General features: G+C 43.7%; 1 protein-coding gene across 2 annotated transcripts; it reads right to left on the reverse strand.

Annotated features, from left to right (window-relative positions):
• Positions 1 to 477: 477 nt before the first annotated feature.
• Positions 478 to 11,115, reverse strand: NDUFC2 (NADH:ubiquinone oxidoreductase subunit C2). 2 transcript variants are annotated; one of them, XM_021704743.1, is made up of 3 exons: positions 10,740 to 11,115; positions 3,402 to 3,545; positions 478 to 659 (listed from the first exon to the last, which is right to left on the reverse strand). In XM_021704743.1, exons 1-3 carry the CDS (start codon positions 10,906 to 10,908, stop codon positions 610 to 612), a joined length of 363 nt encoding a protein of 120 aa, XP_021560418.1. In that variant the 5' UTR covers positions 10,909 to 11,115; the 3' UTR covers positions 478 to 609. The 2 variants fall into 2 exon arrangements, with proteins under 2 accessions (XP_021560418.1, XP_044775667.1); XM_044919732.1 differs by having other exon boundaries at positions 3,402 to 3,476; positions 10,740 to 11,101.
• Positions 11,116 to 16,584: the final 5,469 nt, after the last annotated feature.

The following is a 16,584-nucleotide window of genomic DNA, read 5'->3' on the forward strand; positions in this document are numbered from 1 at the left end:
TGATTGTTGCAGAGCTCAAAAATACAAACCTGACCATGTCATTCCACTAAAACCCTTTAGTGACTTCCCACCACCTACAGGATCAAGTACAGATTATTCTGCACGATTCAGAAAACCCTCCATAATCTGGCTTGCTTTGTTTTGCTTTCTACTAGAACCAGAACAGGCAAACCTTTTCTGTAATGAACCATATATTAAGTATTTCCAGCTTTGCAGGCCATAAGGTCTCTGTCACAACCACTCAACTCTACCCTTGTAGCATGGAAGCAGCCATTGACATGTAAACAGATAAGCATGGCTGTGTTCCAATAAAACCTACTGGCAACAGACAAGATTTGGCTCACAGGCTATTGCTTGCCAACTCGGAGCTAAACTCCCCACTTTAAATCTGTCAGATGTCTTCTTAAAATTGGGTGAATGGAAACTGATCATTCTCTGATGAATTATTTTTCTTATGACAAAAATGAAGTCAGAGTGTTCATGATGACCATTTTAATCATAAGGTGTTAACATACAGATTAACATAAACTTCAGATATCATGGAAACATGTTCCACAAAATTCAGAAATAACTGCTATCTGTGAAACCAAAGTAGGCATTTTGGAGACTTCAACGCACTGGATGGAATTCTTCAAGAAATTCACTGTAAGTTTTCTTTTCTATAAAGGGAAAGATCACAAAAAATTTATTTTTAAATTATGTTTCAGAAATCATATTTCCTACAGAAAAATTAACACTTAATATTTTTATAGACATAAACTCCTAAGAATTTCCTTATGTTCTTGTCCTCAACCATAGTTTGGCAACCACTGAGACATTCCGTTTCACCGGATGAAGGATAACTTTGAAAGAATCTGTGCTGACATCCATCCAGATGGCTGCTTGGAGGGGCAAAGTGCTGCCGGGGGTCCTGGCTGAAGGGGTAAAGGAAGGAATGAACAGGGAGGGGCACAGGTCAGCTGGGAGGGCTGGGAGTCAAGGTGGTCAAGCCCCAGATCCCTGCTGTCAGTGCAGGAGGCTGCTGGCACACCTGCCACTCATCTGCCGCTCAGAGACTGAATGAGGCTGTGAAGCAACTCGAGCTCGTGCCGACAGAGGGAGCCAGTGTACAGAGGAGGCTAGAAGCCGGAGGCCGGGGACTGAGGACTGCTCCGCCACTGGGTCTCACTCTTAGGAATCAATATTCCCAAGATTCCAACTCTAACACCCAGCAGTTTTGAGTATTCCCCGTCTCTGATACATCCAGTATTCATGGCTTTGTACTCTAGTCTTTGAACTCTTTGTTGGTAAAAAAAAAAAAAAAAAAGCTGTACTTTCTTGATCCACCATAAACATCACATGTGACTGAAGGCTATTAAATAATAAAATTTTAGAGCTAAACAGGACCTTAGAGACCATCATTCCGTATAATGAAACTTAAATGCTTAATATTACACATTTATATGAATAGGAAAATCTATTTAAAATCTATATATTTACAAGTTCAAAAATTTTCTGCATTCATTCATTCATTCACTCACTCACATATGTGCACATTTATATTATGTGTATATATGTAAAATACAAACAATAAAAGAGTTATAGTACAATCAAATTTATAGTTGAAGAGCAGTAAGTAGAGTGTGCTGAGGAAATTCCTGTTTGTCGCTGGGCCAGGGCTTCTTTAAGATGGTATGACTCTCAATCTGGAATTCGCTCAGTGGACAGGTAAAGATGGAACAAGAGGAGGATCAAGAAGGTACAGGGTGGGGGCGCCTGGGTGGCTCAGTCGTTAAGCGTCTGCCTTTGGCTCAGGTCATGATCCCAGAGTCCTGGGATAGAGCCCCGCATATCAGGCTCCTCGCTCAGCGGGAAGCCTGCTTCTCCCTCTCCCGCTCCCCATGCTTGTGTTCCCTCTTTGCTGTGTCTCTCTCTCTGTCAAACAAATAAATAAAATCTTAAAAAAAAAAAAAGAAAGAAGGTACAGGGTGTGCAAAGTGATACACAGCAAGTTCAGGACACAGCGTTTCATAAGGCAGGTTTTTTTTTTTTTAAATCTTTTACTTTTTTAAAATTTTATTTATTTGAGAGAGACAGCGACAGAGATAGCAAGAGAGAGCATGAACAGGGAGGAGAGGGAGAAGCAGGCTCCCCACTTAGGAGGGAACCCGACGTGGGGCTCGATTCCAGGACTCTGGGTTCATGACCTGAGCCCAAGGCAGACGCTTATCGACTGAGCCACCCAGGCGCCCCAAATGCAGGGTTCTGTGTAGATCAGGTCAGCTATTATTTATTGCTTACTAGCAGAGGCTCTGTACTGGAGGCTGGGGAAACAAAGATGAATTTATAGTCTAGTGAGGGAACAGACACGTGCATGTCACGTGCTGGATAAAAGGCATGGGCAAAGTCCTTCTAGCAGACAATTAGCTCAGCCTGGGGAAATAAGCCCTCCTCAGAGTCTGGATTTTATCCTAAAGGCCATGGGCAGCTACTGTAAGCAATCCCTTTTAGGCATATCCACATTTATCCAGAGACCTGATCTTCAGTAAGGTTGAAGGCAGAGGTGAAATGAAGGCTGGTGCAAAAGCAAGAGATTATCAGGGCATGGACCGGGGGAGTGGCAGTGGGAGAGGGATGGAGGTTTAGAATTGAAAAATACTTAGGAAGTAGAACAGCAAGACTTGAAGACGAATGAGAATTCAAAGAAAGACTGGAAGATGCTTCCCGGGCTTCTGGCTGGGGGAACGAGGTGGACACTAGTGCCACTCTCCGGAGCAGAACACAGAACAGGAAGTCTGCACAGGGAGAGGGTACATAAATTCTGTTTGCTGCCTGATGGACACAGAGGTACTCGGCCAGAAACTGGATATACAAATTCAAGAGAATTCTAGTTGATAGGCAAAGATAGGGAGCCCCAGAATATTGAAGGTACCTGAAGCCACAGGCAGCTGTAAGATTAATGAGGAGCGCCTCGGTGGCTCAGTCAGTTAAGCCTGACTCCTGATTTCAGCTCAGGTCGTGATCTCAGGGTCCTGGGATTGAGCCCCACATTGGGCCCTGTGCTCAGCGGGGAATCTGCTTCTCTCCTTCTCCCTCTCCCTTTCTCCCTCTCCACCCTTGTGCTCGCTCTCTCATTCTCTCTCAAATAAATACATAAACACTTAAAAAAAAAAAAAAAGGGGCGCCTGGGTGGCTCAGTCGTTAAGCGTCTGCCTTCGGCTCAGGTCATGGTCCCAGGGTCCTGGGATCGAGTCCCGCATCGGGCTCCCTGCGTGGCAGGAAGCCCGCTTCTCCCTCTTCTCCCTCTGCTGCTGCTCCCCCCGCTTGTGTGCTGACAAATAAATAAATAAAATCTTAAAATAAATAAATTAAAATTTTAAAAAATTAAAAGAAAGAGGTTCGCTACAGTTAACTTGAAATACCTTTTTCAGGAAAATCCTCTGGATGTGATTTTACATAAGCAAACATATCATGGTCCTTCACAGCATACATATAGTCTTGGCGTTTTAAAAGATAATATCCAATAAAGACAAAGGAAGTAACATATAGGAGCTGGCGATGCAAACCTAAAATTCAAATGACAAATCCCAAAGAAAGCAAAAATCAGTCAATGTATATTTAAAATCAGTTCTGCAGTTCAGACATACAATTTATTGTTATTTCTTCTATCATTCTTTAAAAAAAAAAAAGGCTCTTCTACATAGCTCTTTTGAAAAAACAGCCTTGACCTTGATATATCTTCCTAAAGAAATCTGGCAATTATGAAAGGCAACATTAAATCTACAAACATAACTATTAATGGAACCCAAGATTTTTTTAAATTCAGGTTTTATAAATTTCCTCAGGAGAAAAGTTGGATTACTACAAAATCCTGAAAACCTAAACTAACTTGTATTCCAGGACCTGTTCAGGATGTGATGTGACAGAGATGAAGTCCTTTACTATGCTTGAAAAGCAATTTGGTTTGTCTCCATATACCAATTTATACTGGCATATTTATTGGTTACCAAAGCAGCCAGCTACTCTACAAAAAATCAATTCTCTTTTTAACTTCTAAACTTTGTACCATGTGTATGAATTACCTATTCAAAAACTATATTTAAAAAAATCATCCTATAATAATGAGACTGGGGAGGATCAAGTCATGTGATCTAGGGAAAGCCAAAATTTAAATTCTGAAGGGGAGATCCAAAGGTCTGAACTTTATACAGAGAAGCATCTTTTTAAAAAGGCTAACTACAAGTTTGATTTTTTTTTTCCCTAGAAACATTTATTTAACATTTAAAACCATATTACTTCATACAGCAAACTGTGCACTTTGATATATCATAGTGTCTTAAAAAGGAAAATAATCAGATTTGTTTGGAAAGTTATTTACATCAGCCTAGAATGACTGGCAAGTAACACAGTTCCTATGAAACCCAAATTGTTACAAAATGTTTACAAAAAACTATATTCATAGAAATTCTGCATGTCCACAAAGGGCATCCCCTGAATGGCCCAGAGACCAGTGTGTGCGAACCATGTCGAGTGGGAGTGGGGGGCATCCAGGCACTCTGGTCTGGGTGGTGGGGCAGGCCAAGGGTCTCGCATGGCGCTGTCTGGGGGCTCAGCCCTGGGGCTGGGAACCCAAGTCCCCGACAAGGGAGGCCCAGGCAGAGATGGGGTGGGGGTTTGGAGCACAGTGGCATGTGGGCCCCTGGAGCCAGGACAGGCCCCTCCTCAGGGGGCTGTATTCAGATGTGCTCTTGGGGGGAGGGGGGCAGAGGCAGATTAAGTGCACACCAGCCTGACGCATGGGGCCCAAGCAGAAGGCAGGCTCCGACCACACGGAAGCTCATTCCAGGTGTCTTCTCCCTTGCAGATTCCAGAGGAGCTCTGACCGGTGACAGGGGCAGGACTGCTAGCTAAAGGGATCATGAGGCCCAGGAGGAGCGGGGAGGCCCAGAAGGAGCGGACAAGTTTGATTTTCTAGCTATGCCCCAGCATTCTTTCCCCAGCCCTCTTCTTATCCCACACGTATTCCTTTGAAGAACTCATTTATTCCTATAGTTTTATCTTCTGTCCATATACCGGTGACCTGCAAGTGTGTTCAACTTAGACACCCATGCTGAATAACAGATATATCCAAATGTTTGACATGTATGTTCCCCTGAATACCCCCCAAATGAACTTCCTTTCTTCCTATTCATACCTCTTCTTAATTCAGAGAATGATAAGACCATTCACACAGGAAGTCAAGTCCTGGGAAATAAATACAGTAATCATCCTTTTTTTTTTTACCCTCATCCCCCCCATCCAGTCACTGAGTCCTGTCAAGTCCTTATAAATATTTCCTTGCCTCACTTCAGGGAACTCATCTCTCACTCACACTAACTGCTCTCTCTTCCATCTCATTTTCCATTTCACTTATCCCAGCCTTTACCCTGTCACTAGAGGAATTTTTACTAAAATACAAACCTAGCTTGTCAGCCCCTTGTTCTTCAACGATACCCAATAGGAGACCAAGATGTTAGATAATGACCTCCCAGGCCCTTCATGAACTGACTCTTCATCTTCATCTGACACTACCCCGATACGCACATTGTGCTCCAGCAATGCTGAACTACTTTTAATTCCTCATGCAAATTAGACTCCTTCATGCTTTTTTATGCCACCCACCAGTTATGTCTCTGCCCAGAGACCTCCTCAAGATTCAATTCAGACATCACCTCTGCTAAGAAGTCTTCCCAGAGGGCGCCTGGGTGGCTCAGTTGGTTGAGCGACTGCCTTCGGCTCACGTCATGATCCTGGAGTCCCGGGATTGAGTCCCACATTGGGCTCCCTGCTCAGCAGGGAGTCTGCTTCTCCCTCTGACCCTCCCCCCTCTCATGTGCTCTCTCTCTCTCTTTCTCTCTCTCAAATAAATAAATAAAATTAAAAAAAAAAAAAAGAAGTCTTCCCAGAACCTTCCTTAATGGGGTTAACAGAATGAATGCTTCTCAATTAATATGTAAACTGCTATAGAAATTATTTCCATCTACTACCACGCAAAGCCAATGCTTAATTCATCTTTGTGTACCAGAACACAGATAGCACTTAATAAATTTTAATAAATGGATAAATGGCCTTGGGCAAGTCAATTTACTACCTTTAAACAAAGAATACCTATCATATCATTCTTACAGCAGTGTTATGTAAACCAAAAAAAAATACGTGTAAAAATATTTTGGAAAAATGTGTAAAACAATAAAAATGCAAAATATTACTATGATCTGGGACTGGACAGGGCCCAGACTCTTTTGCATTCTCCTTTATCCCTAACAGCCATTGGTTCCCCTAATGGGCCACCTGCAATACAGCAAACCAAAGTGTGCTGGGTTCTACTGTGTGCCACTGGACTACACAAAGACCCAGACTCTCTGTGCTTACCCATATCCCTCACAGAAGACTTCCTGAATGTTTCAGATGATGATGTCAGTGTCCCAGCCCTAAAGGCATGGTGTGGCCTCTTACCTTGTCCGCCTTTCCCTAACCTCTTATCTACCTCTCAATGGTGGTCTCCCTCCCACCACATCCACAACCCCTCCACAATCATTTTCCCTTTCTTTATTAAGTGACTCTAAACTTGGAAGCCATGGTGCTCTTTGCAGAACACCATAAATTACTGATATATTAAACTAGAAATCAATAAAAAAAACCTAGAAATCAATAAATATATTTAATTTTGTGGACTACATTTAGATACCATACCAAAACCTAAATTTTCCACAGCAACTTAGGGACACCCAGGGAACTCAGGAACTCCGGCCCCTAGCCCTAGATTAAGGGCTTTATACATCATCTCATTCAGTTCGCACAAACACACGGAGGGAGATAGCATCCCTATTTCATAGAGAAGGAAACGAACACTCATGGAGATAAATAACTTCCCCAGAATCAAATGGCTAGTAGGATGGAGGTGGTGTCAAACCTAAAATCATGTGCTCTTGACTACTATGCTCTTCCTCTGGAACAGTCTTGATTCAACCTGTACCTCCTTTGTGCTCCCAAAGTGCTCACCGCTCACCTACTTCTATGAAAATACATTCTCTGTCATACTTAGACCCATAATGGACTGTTTATTTGTCTCTCTGACTCGACTAAGAGCTCTTCAAGGTCAGGGATGGTATTCTTCACCCCATATACCTGGTATGTAATACTGCCTGGCACAGAGAAAAGAGCTCAGTAAATGTTGAACAAACATACTGTAAACTGTTTGCGTAACAACAGCTAAGAAATGGAAACTTTGTCCAGCACCTTCTGTGTGCCAGGCATTTTATCTATAGAATCTCACTTAAGTCTCACAACAAATATGCAAAGACTAATTATTCTCATTTTTTTTTTAAAGATTTATTTATTTGATGGCAAACAGACACATGAAAGAGTGCTCAACATCACTCGGCATCAGGGAAATAGAAATCAAAATCTTAATGAGATACCACCTCACACCAGTCAGAATGGCTAAAATTAACAAGTCAGGAAATGACAGATGTTGGCGAGGATGCAGAGAAAGGGGAACCCTCTTACACTGCTGGTGGGAATGCAAGCTGATGCAGCCACTCTTGAAAACAGTATGGAAGTTCCTCAAAAAGTTGAAAATAGAGCTACCCTACGACCCAGCAATTGCACTACTGGGTATTTACCCCAAAGATACAAATGTAGTGATCTGAAGGGGCACATGCACCTCAATGTTTATAGCAGCTATGTCCACAATAGCCATACTATGGAAAGAGCCCAGATGTCCATCAACAGATGAACGGATAAAGAGGATGTGGTATATATATACAATGGAATATTATGCAGCCATCAAAAAACCCAAAATCTTGCCATTTGCAATGCCGTGGATGGAACTAGAAGGTATTATGCTAAGTGAAATAAGTCAATCAGAGAAAGACAGTTATCATATCTCACTGATATGAGGAATTTGAGAAATAAGGCAGAGGATCATGGGGGAAGGGAGGGAAAAATGAAAACAAGATGAAACCAGAGAGGGAGACAAACCATAAGAGACTCTTAATCTCAGGAAACAAACTGAGGGTTGCTGGAGTGGAGGGGGGTGGGAGGGATGGGGTGGCTGGGTGATGGACATTGGGGAGGGTATGTGCTATGATGAGCACTGAATTTTGTAAGACTGATAAATCACAGACCTATACCCCTGAAACAAATACATTATATGTTAATTAAAAAAAAAGAGATTTATTTAGAGACCAAGAGCAAGACAGAGCAAGCAAGTGAGCACGGGTGGGGGAGATGGAGGGCAGAGGGTGAGAGTCTTGAGAAGACTCCGCCCCACAAGGCACTCCATCTCACAACCCTGAGGTCACAACCCCAATATCACGACCTGAGCCAAAACCAAGAGTCAGATGCTTAACCAACTGTGCCACCCAAGTGCCCCAGTTACTCATTTTAGAGATGAAGATACTTTTTGCCTCTGAACGGCTTGACCAAGTAACTTGCCCAAGCTGACACAGATAGGAGACAGTGGAGCAAGGCCATTTAGTTCCAAAGTGGAGTTCTTTCCTTACAACAAACGACAGGCTTGGGGAAATGTGGAGTGGTGATGAAAAGGAAGAAAACCTCATCTTCCTAAAGACAGAAATAGACACAGATCACTCCTTTCTGTGGAGAGGGGTCATATCCAAGGGAGATGGGATTTCAACACTATTTGAGCACTGGAAATGCTGAGATTTGGTGAGCTGGGAGCTGGCCTTCAGGCATGACATAGAGCTGGAAGGTGGCAAAAAGAGGCACAAGTGAGGTGATTCCTGGTTGCCCGAACCACTGTATTAGCTTTCTTCTTAACTGAGCACCTTGGCTCCAATCAGTGCTTTGCATTGACAAAGTTGACCCCCCCCTTTTTAAGATTTATTTATTTGAGAGAGAGAGAGAGCACGCATGTGCGAGAGCGGGATGGGGGGGGAGACACAACAGAGGGAGAGAGAATCTCAAGCAGATTCCTCACTGGGCAGGGAGCCGGGCGTGGGGCTCAATCTCACAACCCTGAGATCATGATCTGAGCAGCCACCCAGGCACCCCAAGTTGACCTTCCTTTTAAAACATAAGGCCCCCAGCGGCGCCTGGGTGGCTCAGTAGGTTAAGCATCTGCTTTCGGCTGGGGTCATGATCCCAGGGTCCTGGGATCGAGTCCTGCGTTGGGCTCCTTGCTCAGTGGGGAGCCTGCTTCTCCCTCTGCCTGTTGCTCCCCCTGCTTGTGTGGTCTCTCTCTCTCTGACAAGTGGATAAATAAAATCTTTAAAAAAAACAAAACACAAGGCCCAGGGGTACCTGGGTGGCTCAATCAGTTAAGTGTCTGATACTTGATTTCAGCTCAGGTCATGATCTCGGAGGCTGCTCTCTCTCTAAAAATAAATAAATAAATAATAAAACACAAGGCCTGGGGGTGCCCAGCTGGACCAGTCGGTAGAGCATCCGACTCTTGATCTCAAGGTGAGTTCAAGCCCCACACTGGGCATGGAGCCTACTTAAAAAAAACAAACAAAAAAACACAATGCCTGATTACTGCATCTCTCCACTCTGCACCACCCCCCAACAACTCTCAAAAGCTAAAAAGGTTTCCTGTCTGCCCAGAGAATAAATTGCCATTAGCTACCTAAATCTCCTCCTTAGCCTTATCACCCTACCCCGCACACTCAATCATGAAACTCTTCTAGGCTCAGAGGCCCTTGTCTCCATTTACTTCCACTAGCCTCCCATGGGCTTGGAAGGCTCTCTCCTAGTATTTGCCTGATAAATCAAAGCTAAGTTCAAAGACACCTCTTCCAAAGCTTCCCTCCTGTTTTCCCTTTGGAAATCCATTGCCCTTAGCACAGCTACCATGTCAGCTATTATCTGACAGAAGACCACTGACACACTACTAGAAAATACAGCCCAGGGGCACCTGGGTGGCTCAGTCGGTTAAACCTCTGCTGCCTTCAGCTCAGGTCATGATCCTGGGGTTGTGGGATCCAGCCCTGCCTCTCCGCTGAGCAGGGAGCCTGCTTCTCCCTCTCCTCCCCGCTCGTGCTCTCTCTCTTAAATAAGTAAATAATAAATGAACGGATAGATAGATAGATTAGAATGAATACAGCCCAGAGATTCAGCCTCTCCTACTCAAAGCAGGGGGGGGGGGGTGTCCCCAGACCAGCAGTATCTGGGAGTTTGTTAACAGCAGGCTTCTTCCCAGACCTTCTGAATCAGAATCCACATTTTAACAAGATCCCCAGGTTATTAGTATGCACAGTTAAGTTTGAGAAGCACTGACTTTGAATATGTATGTGAGGTCTAAAAACAGGCTTGCTACTTCATAGCCATATGACCTTGGGCAAGATGCGTTAACCCCTCTAAATCTCTGTTTCGTCATTCCCCAAAAAGGATTTTGAGGATAAAGACTACAATGCACGTAATGTCAGTAGTGCATGGCACAGATTATACGCTCATTTTTGCACACACCACAGCGCGAACCGAGAGAGGAGCCTGCAGTCCGGTCCCGGGTCCTTCACAGACTCACTTGTGGGTTCGTGGGTTTCAATGACCTCAGTTTCCTGAAGTGCCAAATGACACTTTGGCCCTACCGGGTTCTGAAGAGCTCACGGGACGCAGATGCCCCAGGGAGGCTAGGCGGGGCCTGCTAGGTGAAAAGGCCCGGAAAAACGAAAGCACCTTGGACAGCCTATGGGGGAACCGGCCGCAGCCCCGCGACCCCCTCTCCTCCCAGCCGACCCAGCCCGCGCAGCCCTCACCCGCAGACACCACCGGCCTCCGCCGGATCGCGTTATCAAGCAGGCCGGAACAGTAGCCCAAGAAGCCGATGTAGGCGAGCCGCGGGTCGGTCAGCTTGGGCGGGGGAAGGCTCCGGGCCTCATCCGGCAAGAACTGTAAGGGCACCCGGCCCGGCCTTCCGCTCATCATGGTGACGCCGTTCTCGCTTGAGGCCTGGCCTCGGACCGCCAATTACAAAGAAAACCACCAGGACCACTGCCTGGGCGCACGCCGCGATCTTTCTCCTCCGAGAACGCCGTTGAAGGGCATGGCGCAGGGCGGTGCACAGCCCAAACACTTCCCGCAGCACGCTGCTGCCGGGACCCCGCGCACGAGGTTCCGGGATACTAAATGGCCCACCCTGCTCCAGCTCCTGCCCCCGCTAATTCTGGCAGGTAGGGTTTGGGGGCTTGATGCCGTGGGGTCGCGGGTACACGAATTGAGCAAAACTGGAAGAAAACTAGTAGATACTGCTTTTTTTCGCTCAACCTACCCCACCAGGAATTGCCTCTCCCTCCCCTGACCCTGAATGGTCCTTCTTCCAGAATTTCTCTCTGTATCCAGCACCCACAGGTAGGCTTGATAGATTGTTCTAAGAAACGTAATTAATCGAAATCTCATAAAAGCTAGTTTGCATTTCCTGGGTTTCCCAACGTTCACAGGCACACCTTCCAGAACCTAAAATTAGGGTCCAGCCAGCAACAGAGAATTCAGCGGACACCAGGACCTGATCATTTAGCCAAATTCTTGATATTTAGCCTGGATGGCAGCACCCTAAAATGTTTCACCTCTGGGTCTTCAGGTCCTCGCACGTGGCAGAAGGAAAAGCTGTAACCTAAAGGTCTGAGGAATGAAAGAAAGAAGGAATTTATAATTTTCTGCCAAGTAACTGTCCAGTCTTTGCTTACCTGCCTCCAGTAATGAGGAGCTTCTATATTTGAACGGCTCTCTTTAGAAAACCCTTTCTGATTTGTGTGAAGGTGTGTTTATTAGTGAGATCAACATTTTACCTGGATGAATGCTGATCAAACCAGAGGTTAATGCAAAGGTATATGTATGAAAGGTATTGAGCTCCAAAGTAGTAGAATTAAATATCAGTTAAGAGAGGTTAAAGGATGGGGGGGGAGGAGCCCGCTGGATGGCTCAGCCGGTTGGCTCAGCCGGTTAAGCGTGTGCCTTCAGCTTGGGTCATGATCTCAGGGTCCTGGGATCAAGCCCCCAGTGGGGCTCCCTGCTCAGCGGGGAGCCTGCTTCTCCCTCTCCCCCACCTGCTGTTCTCCCTGCTTGTGCTCTCTCTCTGTCAAATAAATAAATAAAATATTTTAAAAAGGGTGCTTGGGTGGCTCAGATGGTCAAGCATCTGCCTTCCGCTCAGGTCATGATCCCAGAGTCCTGGGTTCGAGTCCCACATGGGGCCTCCCTGCTCAGCGGGGAGCCTGCTTCTCCCTCTGCCCCTCTCTCTGTGTCTTATGAATAAATAAATAAAATCTTTAAAAAAATATTAAAGAAGAGAGAGAGAGTGGTTAAAGGATGGACCTTTTGTGCCTATAAAAAGCACTCCCAGATCTATAATATTTCAAGTTAGGATTTCCTGAAGTAATGTATATTGGGAGTTTCCTGGAGTGCAGCAAATGTTTTGAAGTTTCACATTCTTTGATCCAGTAATTACAGGGCTGGGAATCTGTCCTATGGAAATAGTATAACATATAAAAAAGCTGTTCTGCAATAAAAAAAAAAAAACCCCACAGTGTTTATTTTAAAATTACATCAAAAGAAGGAAAACCACTAAAAATTTTCCACAGTAAGCGAAATAAGTCAAACAGAGAAAGACATGTATCATATGATCTCACTGATATGAGGAATTCTTAATTGCAGGAAACAAACTGAGGGTTGCTGGAGTGGGGGGTGGGGTGGGAGGGATGGGGTGACTGGGTGATAGACACTAGGGAGGGTATGTGCTCTGGTAAGCGCTGTGAATTGTGCAAGACTGTTGAATCTCAGATCTGTACCTCTGAAACAAATAATGCAATATATGTTAAGAAAAAAAAAAAGAAGAAGAAGGTAGCGGGAGGGGAAGAATGAAGCAGGGGAAATCGGAGGGGTAGACGAACCATGAGAGACGATGGACTCTGAAAAACAAACTGAGGGTTCTAGAGGGGAGGGGGGTGGGAGGATGGGTTAGCCTGGTGGTGGGTATTGAGGAGGGCACATTCTGCATGGAGCACTGGGTGTTATGCACAAACAATGAATCATGGAACACTACATCTAAAACTAATGATGTATGGGGATTAACATAAGAATAAAAAAAATTTAAAAAAAAGATTATTTTGAATACTAGATGAACTCTTAGGCGAACACTTAAAAATATTTAAATGATGTTTACACATTCTTCTCCCCCACATTCTTCTGAGTCCAATTTGGGACTTTTTTTTTTTAAACAAAACTTAAAAAAATTACAAAGAACAAGATAACAAATACCCATATTTTATCACCTCAAATTAACAACCATTAATATTTTGTCATATTTATTTTATTTTTTTAAAGATTTATTTATATATTTGACAGAGAGAAGGCACAAGCAGTGGGAATGGAAGAGGGAGAAGCAGACTCCCCGAGGAGCAGGGAGCCTGATGCAGGGCTTGATCGTGGGACTTGGGGATCATGACCTGAGCTGAAGGTAGGCGTTTAACCCACTGAGCCACCCAGGTGCCCCTTGTCATATTTATTTTTAACCTTTTTTTTAAAAGGAAATAAAACACTGTAGATATAGCTGAATTCCCCTTTCCTTTCTTTCCCAGAGAACCATTATAATGAGTTTAGTGTATATACTTCCCGTTCATTTTTTATATTTTTATATATATTTAGTATTGTGTCATGTGTGTTTTTAATTTCTTTTTACCTGAATAGTATAATTCATTGCGCCTCTATTCTCTCACTTTTATCTTTCAATGTAATGATTTATTCCTTTTGACTACTGTATAATATTCCATCACATAAATATGTCATTTTTATTTATTTATTTTTTAAAGATTTTATTTATTTATATGACAGAGAGAGACAGCGAGAACAGGAACACAAGCAGGGGGAGTGGGAGAGGGAGAAGCAGACTCCCTGCTGAGCAGGGAGCCGGATGCGGGGCTTGGTCCCAGGACCCTGGGATCGTGACCCGAACCGAAGGCAGACGCTTAACGACTGAGCCACCCAGGCGCCCCTGTCATATTTTATTTAATCATTACCTTTTTGATGGATATTTAGATTGTTCTCAATTCCTTGAAAGTCTATACTCTAAGCCTATACTCTAGTGTCCAGAGAAACTTTTGCATACATGTACCAGGATTAGGAGATGTACAAGAATATTCACAGGAGGACTAGCCATTTGTAATACTCCCAAACTGGAAACATTTTTTTTTTTAAAGATTTTATTTATTTATTTGAGACAGAATGAGAGAGAGAGAGAGCTCATGAGAGGGGGGAGGGTCAGAGGGAGAAGCAGACTCCCTGCCGAGCAGGGAGCCCGATGCGGGACTCGATCCCGGGACTCCAGGATCATGACCTGAGCCGAAGGCAGTCGCTTAACCAACTGAGCCACCCAGGCGCCCCCCAAACTGGAAACATCTTAAATGTCCATTAAGAACAGAACAGAAAATAAATTGTGGTATTTTCATAGAAAGGTGTATATATGCATTAGTATGATGAATCTCAAAAAAGAGAGTCATGTTAAAAAAGCGAACGAACGATAAAGGAACAACAGGGGAATATATAATTACATTTATATAAAGTTCAATATTAAGCAAAAATACATTGGTTAGAGATACACATATTAGTGGTAAAACTGGAAGGAAAAGCAAGAGAAGGATTAACATAGATGTTCAGAATAGTTATCTCTGGGGAAGGAAAAGCACATAGAAGGCCTTTAAGATATTAATACTATTCTCTTTCTAAGCTGTGTCATGGGTATATGGGTGTACATTTTATTATTTTTAACTTTACATATGCATTTTACACACTTTTGGATTTATGGTATCTTTAATGTAATAATAAATTTATATTGCTAAATTAAAATTTTAGCTTTTCATTATGGTAAAAAATACATAACATTAAATTTACCATCTTAACCATTTTTTTTTAAAGATTTTATTTATTTATTTGACAGAGAGAGAGAGAGTGAAAGCAGGAACACAAGCAGGGGGAGTGGGAAAGGGAGAAGCAGGCCTCCCGCAGAGCAGGGAGCCCAATGTGGAGCTCGATCCCAGGACCCTGGGATCATGACCTGAGCCGAAGGCAGACGCTTAACGACTGAGCCACCCAGGCGCCCCAGCCATCTTAACCATTTTTAAGTGTATTGTTCACTAGTGTTAAGTATATTCACATTGTAGTGCAACATATCTCTAGAACTTCATCCTGCAAAACTGAAATTCTATACCAATTAAACACTAATTCCTTTTCCCTCCTCCCCCTAGCTTTAGCAACCACCCCTCTACTTTCTGTTTCTATGATTCTGAACTCTGTAGATACTTCCTATGTGTGGAATATTTGTCCTTTCATGACTGGCTTATTTCACTTACTATGATGTCCTTGAGGTTAACCCATGTCATTGCATGTGACAGGATTTTCTTCCTTTTTGAGGCTACATAATATTCGATCACAAAATACATATACTACAAGATTTTTTTTCTTTTTTTAAAAGATTTTATTTATTTATTTGACAGAGAGAGACACAGCGAGAGAGTGAACACAAGCAGGGGGAGTGGGAGAGGGAGAAGCAGGCCCCCCGTGGAGCAGGGAGCCCGATGCAGGGGACCATGACCTGAGCCGAAGGCAGCCGCTTAACGACTGAGCCACCCAGGTGCCCCTACAAGATTTTTTTAAAAGATTTTTAAAAATATTTATTTATTTATTTGAGAAAGAAAGAGTGAGCACTGCACAAGCGGGGGGAGAGGCAGAGGGAGAGAAGCAGACTCCCGGCTGAGCGCGGAGTCCCACACAGGCCTTGATCTCACAACCCTGAGATCATGACCTGAGCTAAAATCAAGGGTCTGATGCTTAACTGATTGAACCACCCAGGTGCCTCCTACATTTTCTTTCTTTCTTTTCTTTTCTGTTCTTTCTTTCTTTTTTTTTTTTTAAGATTTTATTTATTTATTTGCCAGAGAGAGAGCAAGAGAGCACAGCAGGGGGAGCGGCAGGCAGAGGGAGAGGGAGAAGCAGACTCCCCGCTGAGCAGGGAGCCCCATGCGGGGCGATCCCAGGACCCTGAGCTGAAGGCTGATGCTTAACCCACTGAACCACCCAGGCGTCCCTCCTCCTACATTTTCTTTATCTGTTCATCTGTCAATGGACATTTGGGTTGCTTCCACCTCTTTACCTACTATGAGTAGCGCTGCAATGAAAACAGGTATGCAAATATCCTAAGTCCTGCTTTGGATTCTTTTAGATATATACCCAGAAGTGGGATGGCTGAATCATATGGTAATTCTATTTTTTATTTTTCTGAGGAACCTCTATACTGTTTTTCATAACGGCTACACCATTTTACATTCTCACAGTGCCTACGGGTTCCAAGTTCTCCACATCCTTGCTGATACTTGTTGCTTTCTCTTCTTTTGATAATGGCCATCCTATTAAGTGTGAGATTGTGGGTTTTTTTTTTTAAGAGTTTATTTATTTATTTGACAGAGAGATAGAGAGAGAGAGCACAAGCAGGCAGAGCGGGCAGTCGTTGTGGTTTTGGTTTGCATTTCTCTTATGATTAATGATGTTGAGCTTCTTTTCAAATACCAACATGTTGGCCGTATGTGTATCTTCTTTGGAGAATTGTCTATTCAC

This window comes from Neomonachus schauinslandi, chromosome 11 (genome assembly GCF_002201575.2).
Source record: "Neomonachus schauinslandi chromosome 11, ASM220157v2, whole genome shotgun sequence".
Lineage (NCBI taxonomy): Eukaryota > Metazoa > Chordata > Mammalia > Carnivora > Phocidae > Neomonachus > Neomonachus schauinslandi.

What these genes read in the sequence shown, in the direction of transcription:
- NDUFC2 (XM_021704743.1), bottom strand. Translation starts at nt 10,908, where the DNA reads ATGATGAGCGGAAGGCCGGGCCGGGTGCCCTTACAGTTCTTGCCGGAT. An exon ending in GAGGCCGGTGGTGTCTGCGG is followed by an intron (nt 3,546 to 10,739) that starts GTGAGGGCTGCG and finishes TTTGAATTTTAG; the next exon opens with GTTTGCATCGCCAGCTCCTA. An exon ending in AGAGGATTTTCCTGAAAAAG is followed by an intron (nt 660 to 3,401) that starts GTATTTCAAGTT and finishes TTCCCTTTATAG; the next exon opens with AAAAGAAAACTTACAGTGAA.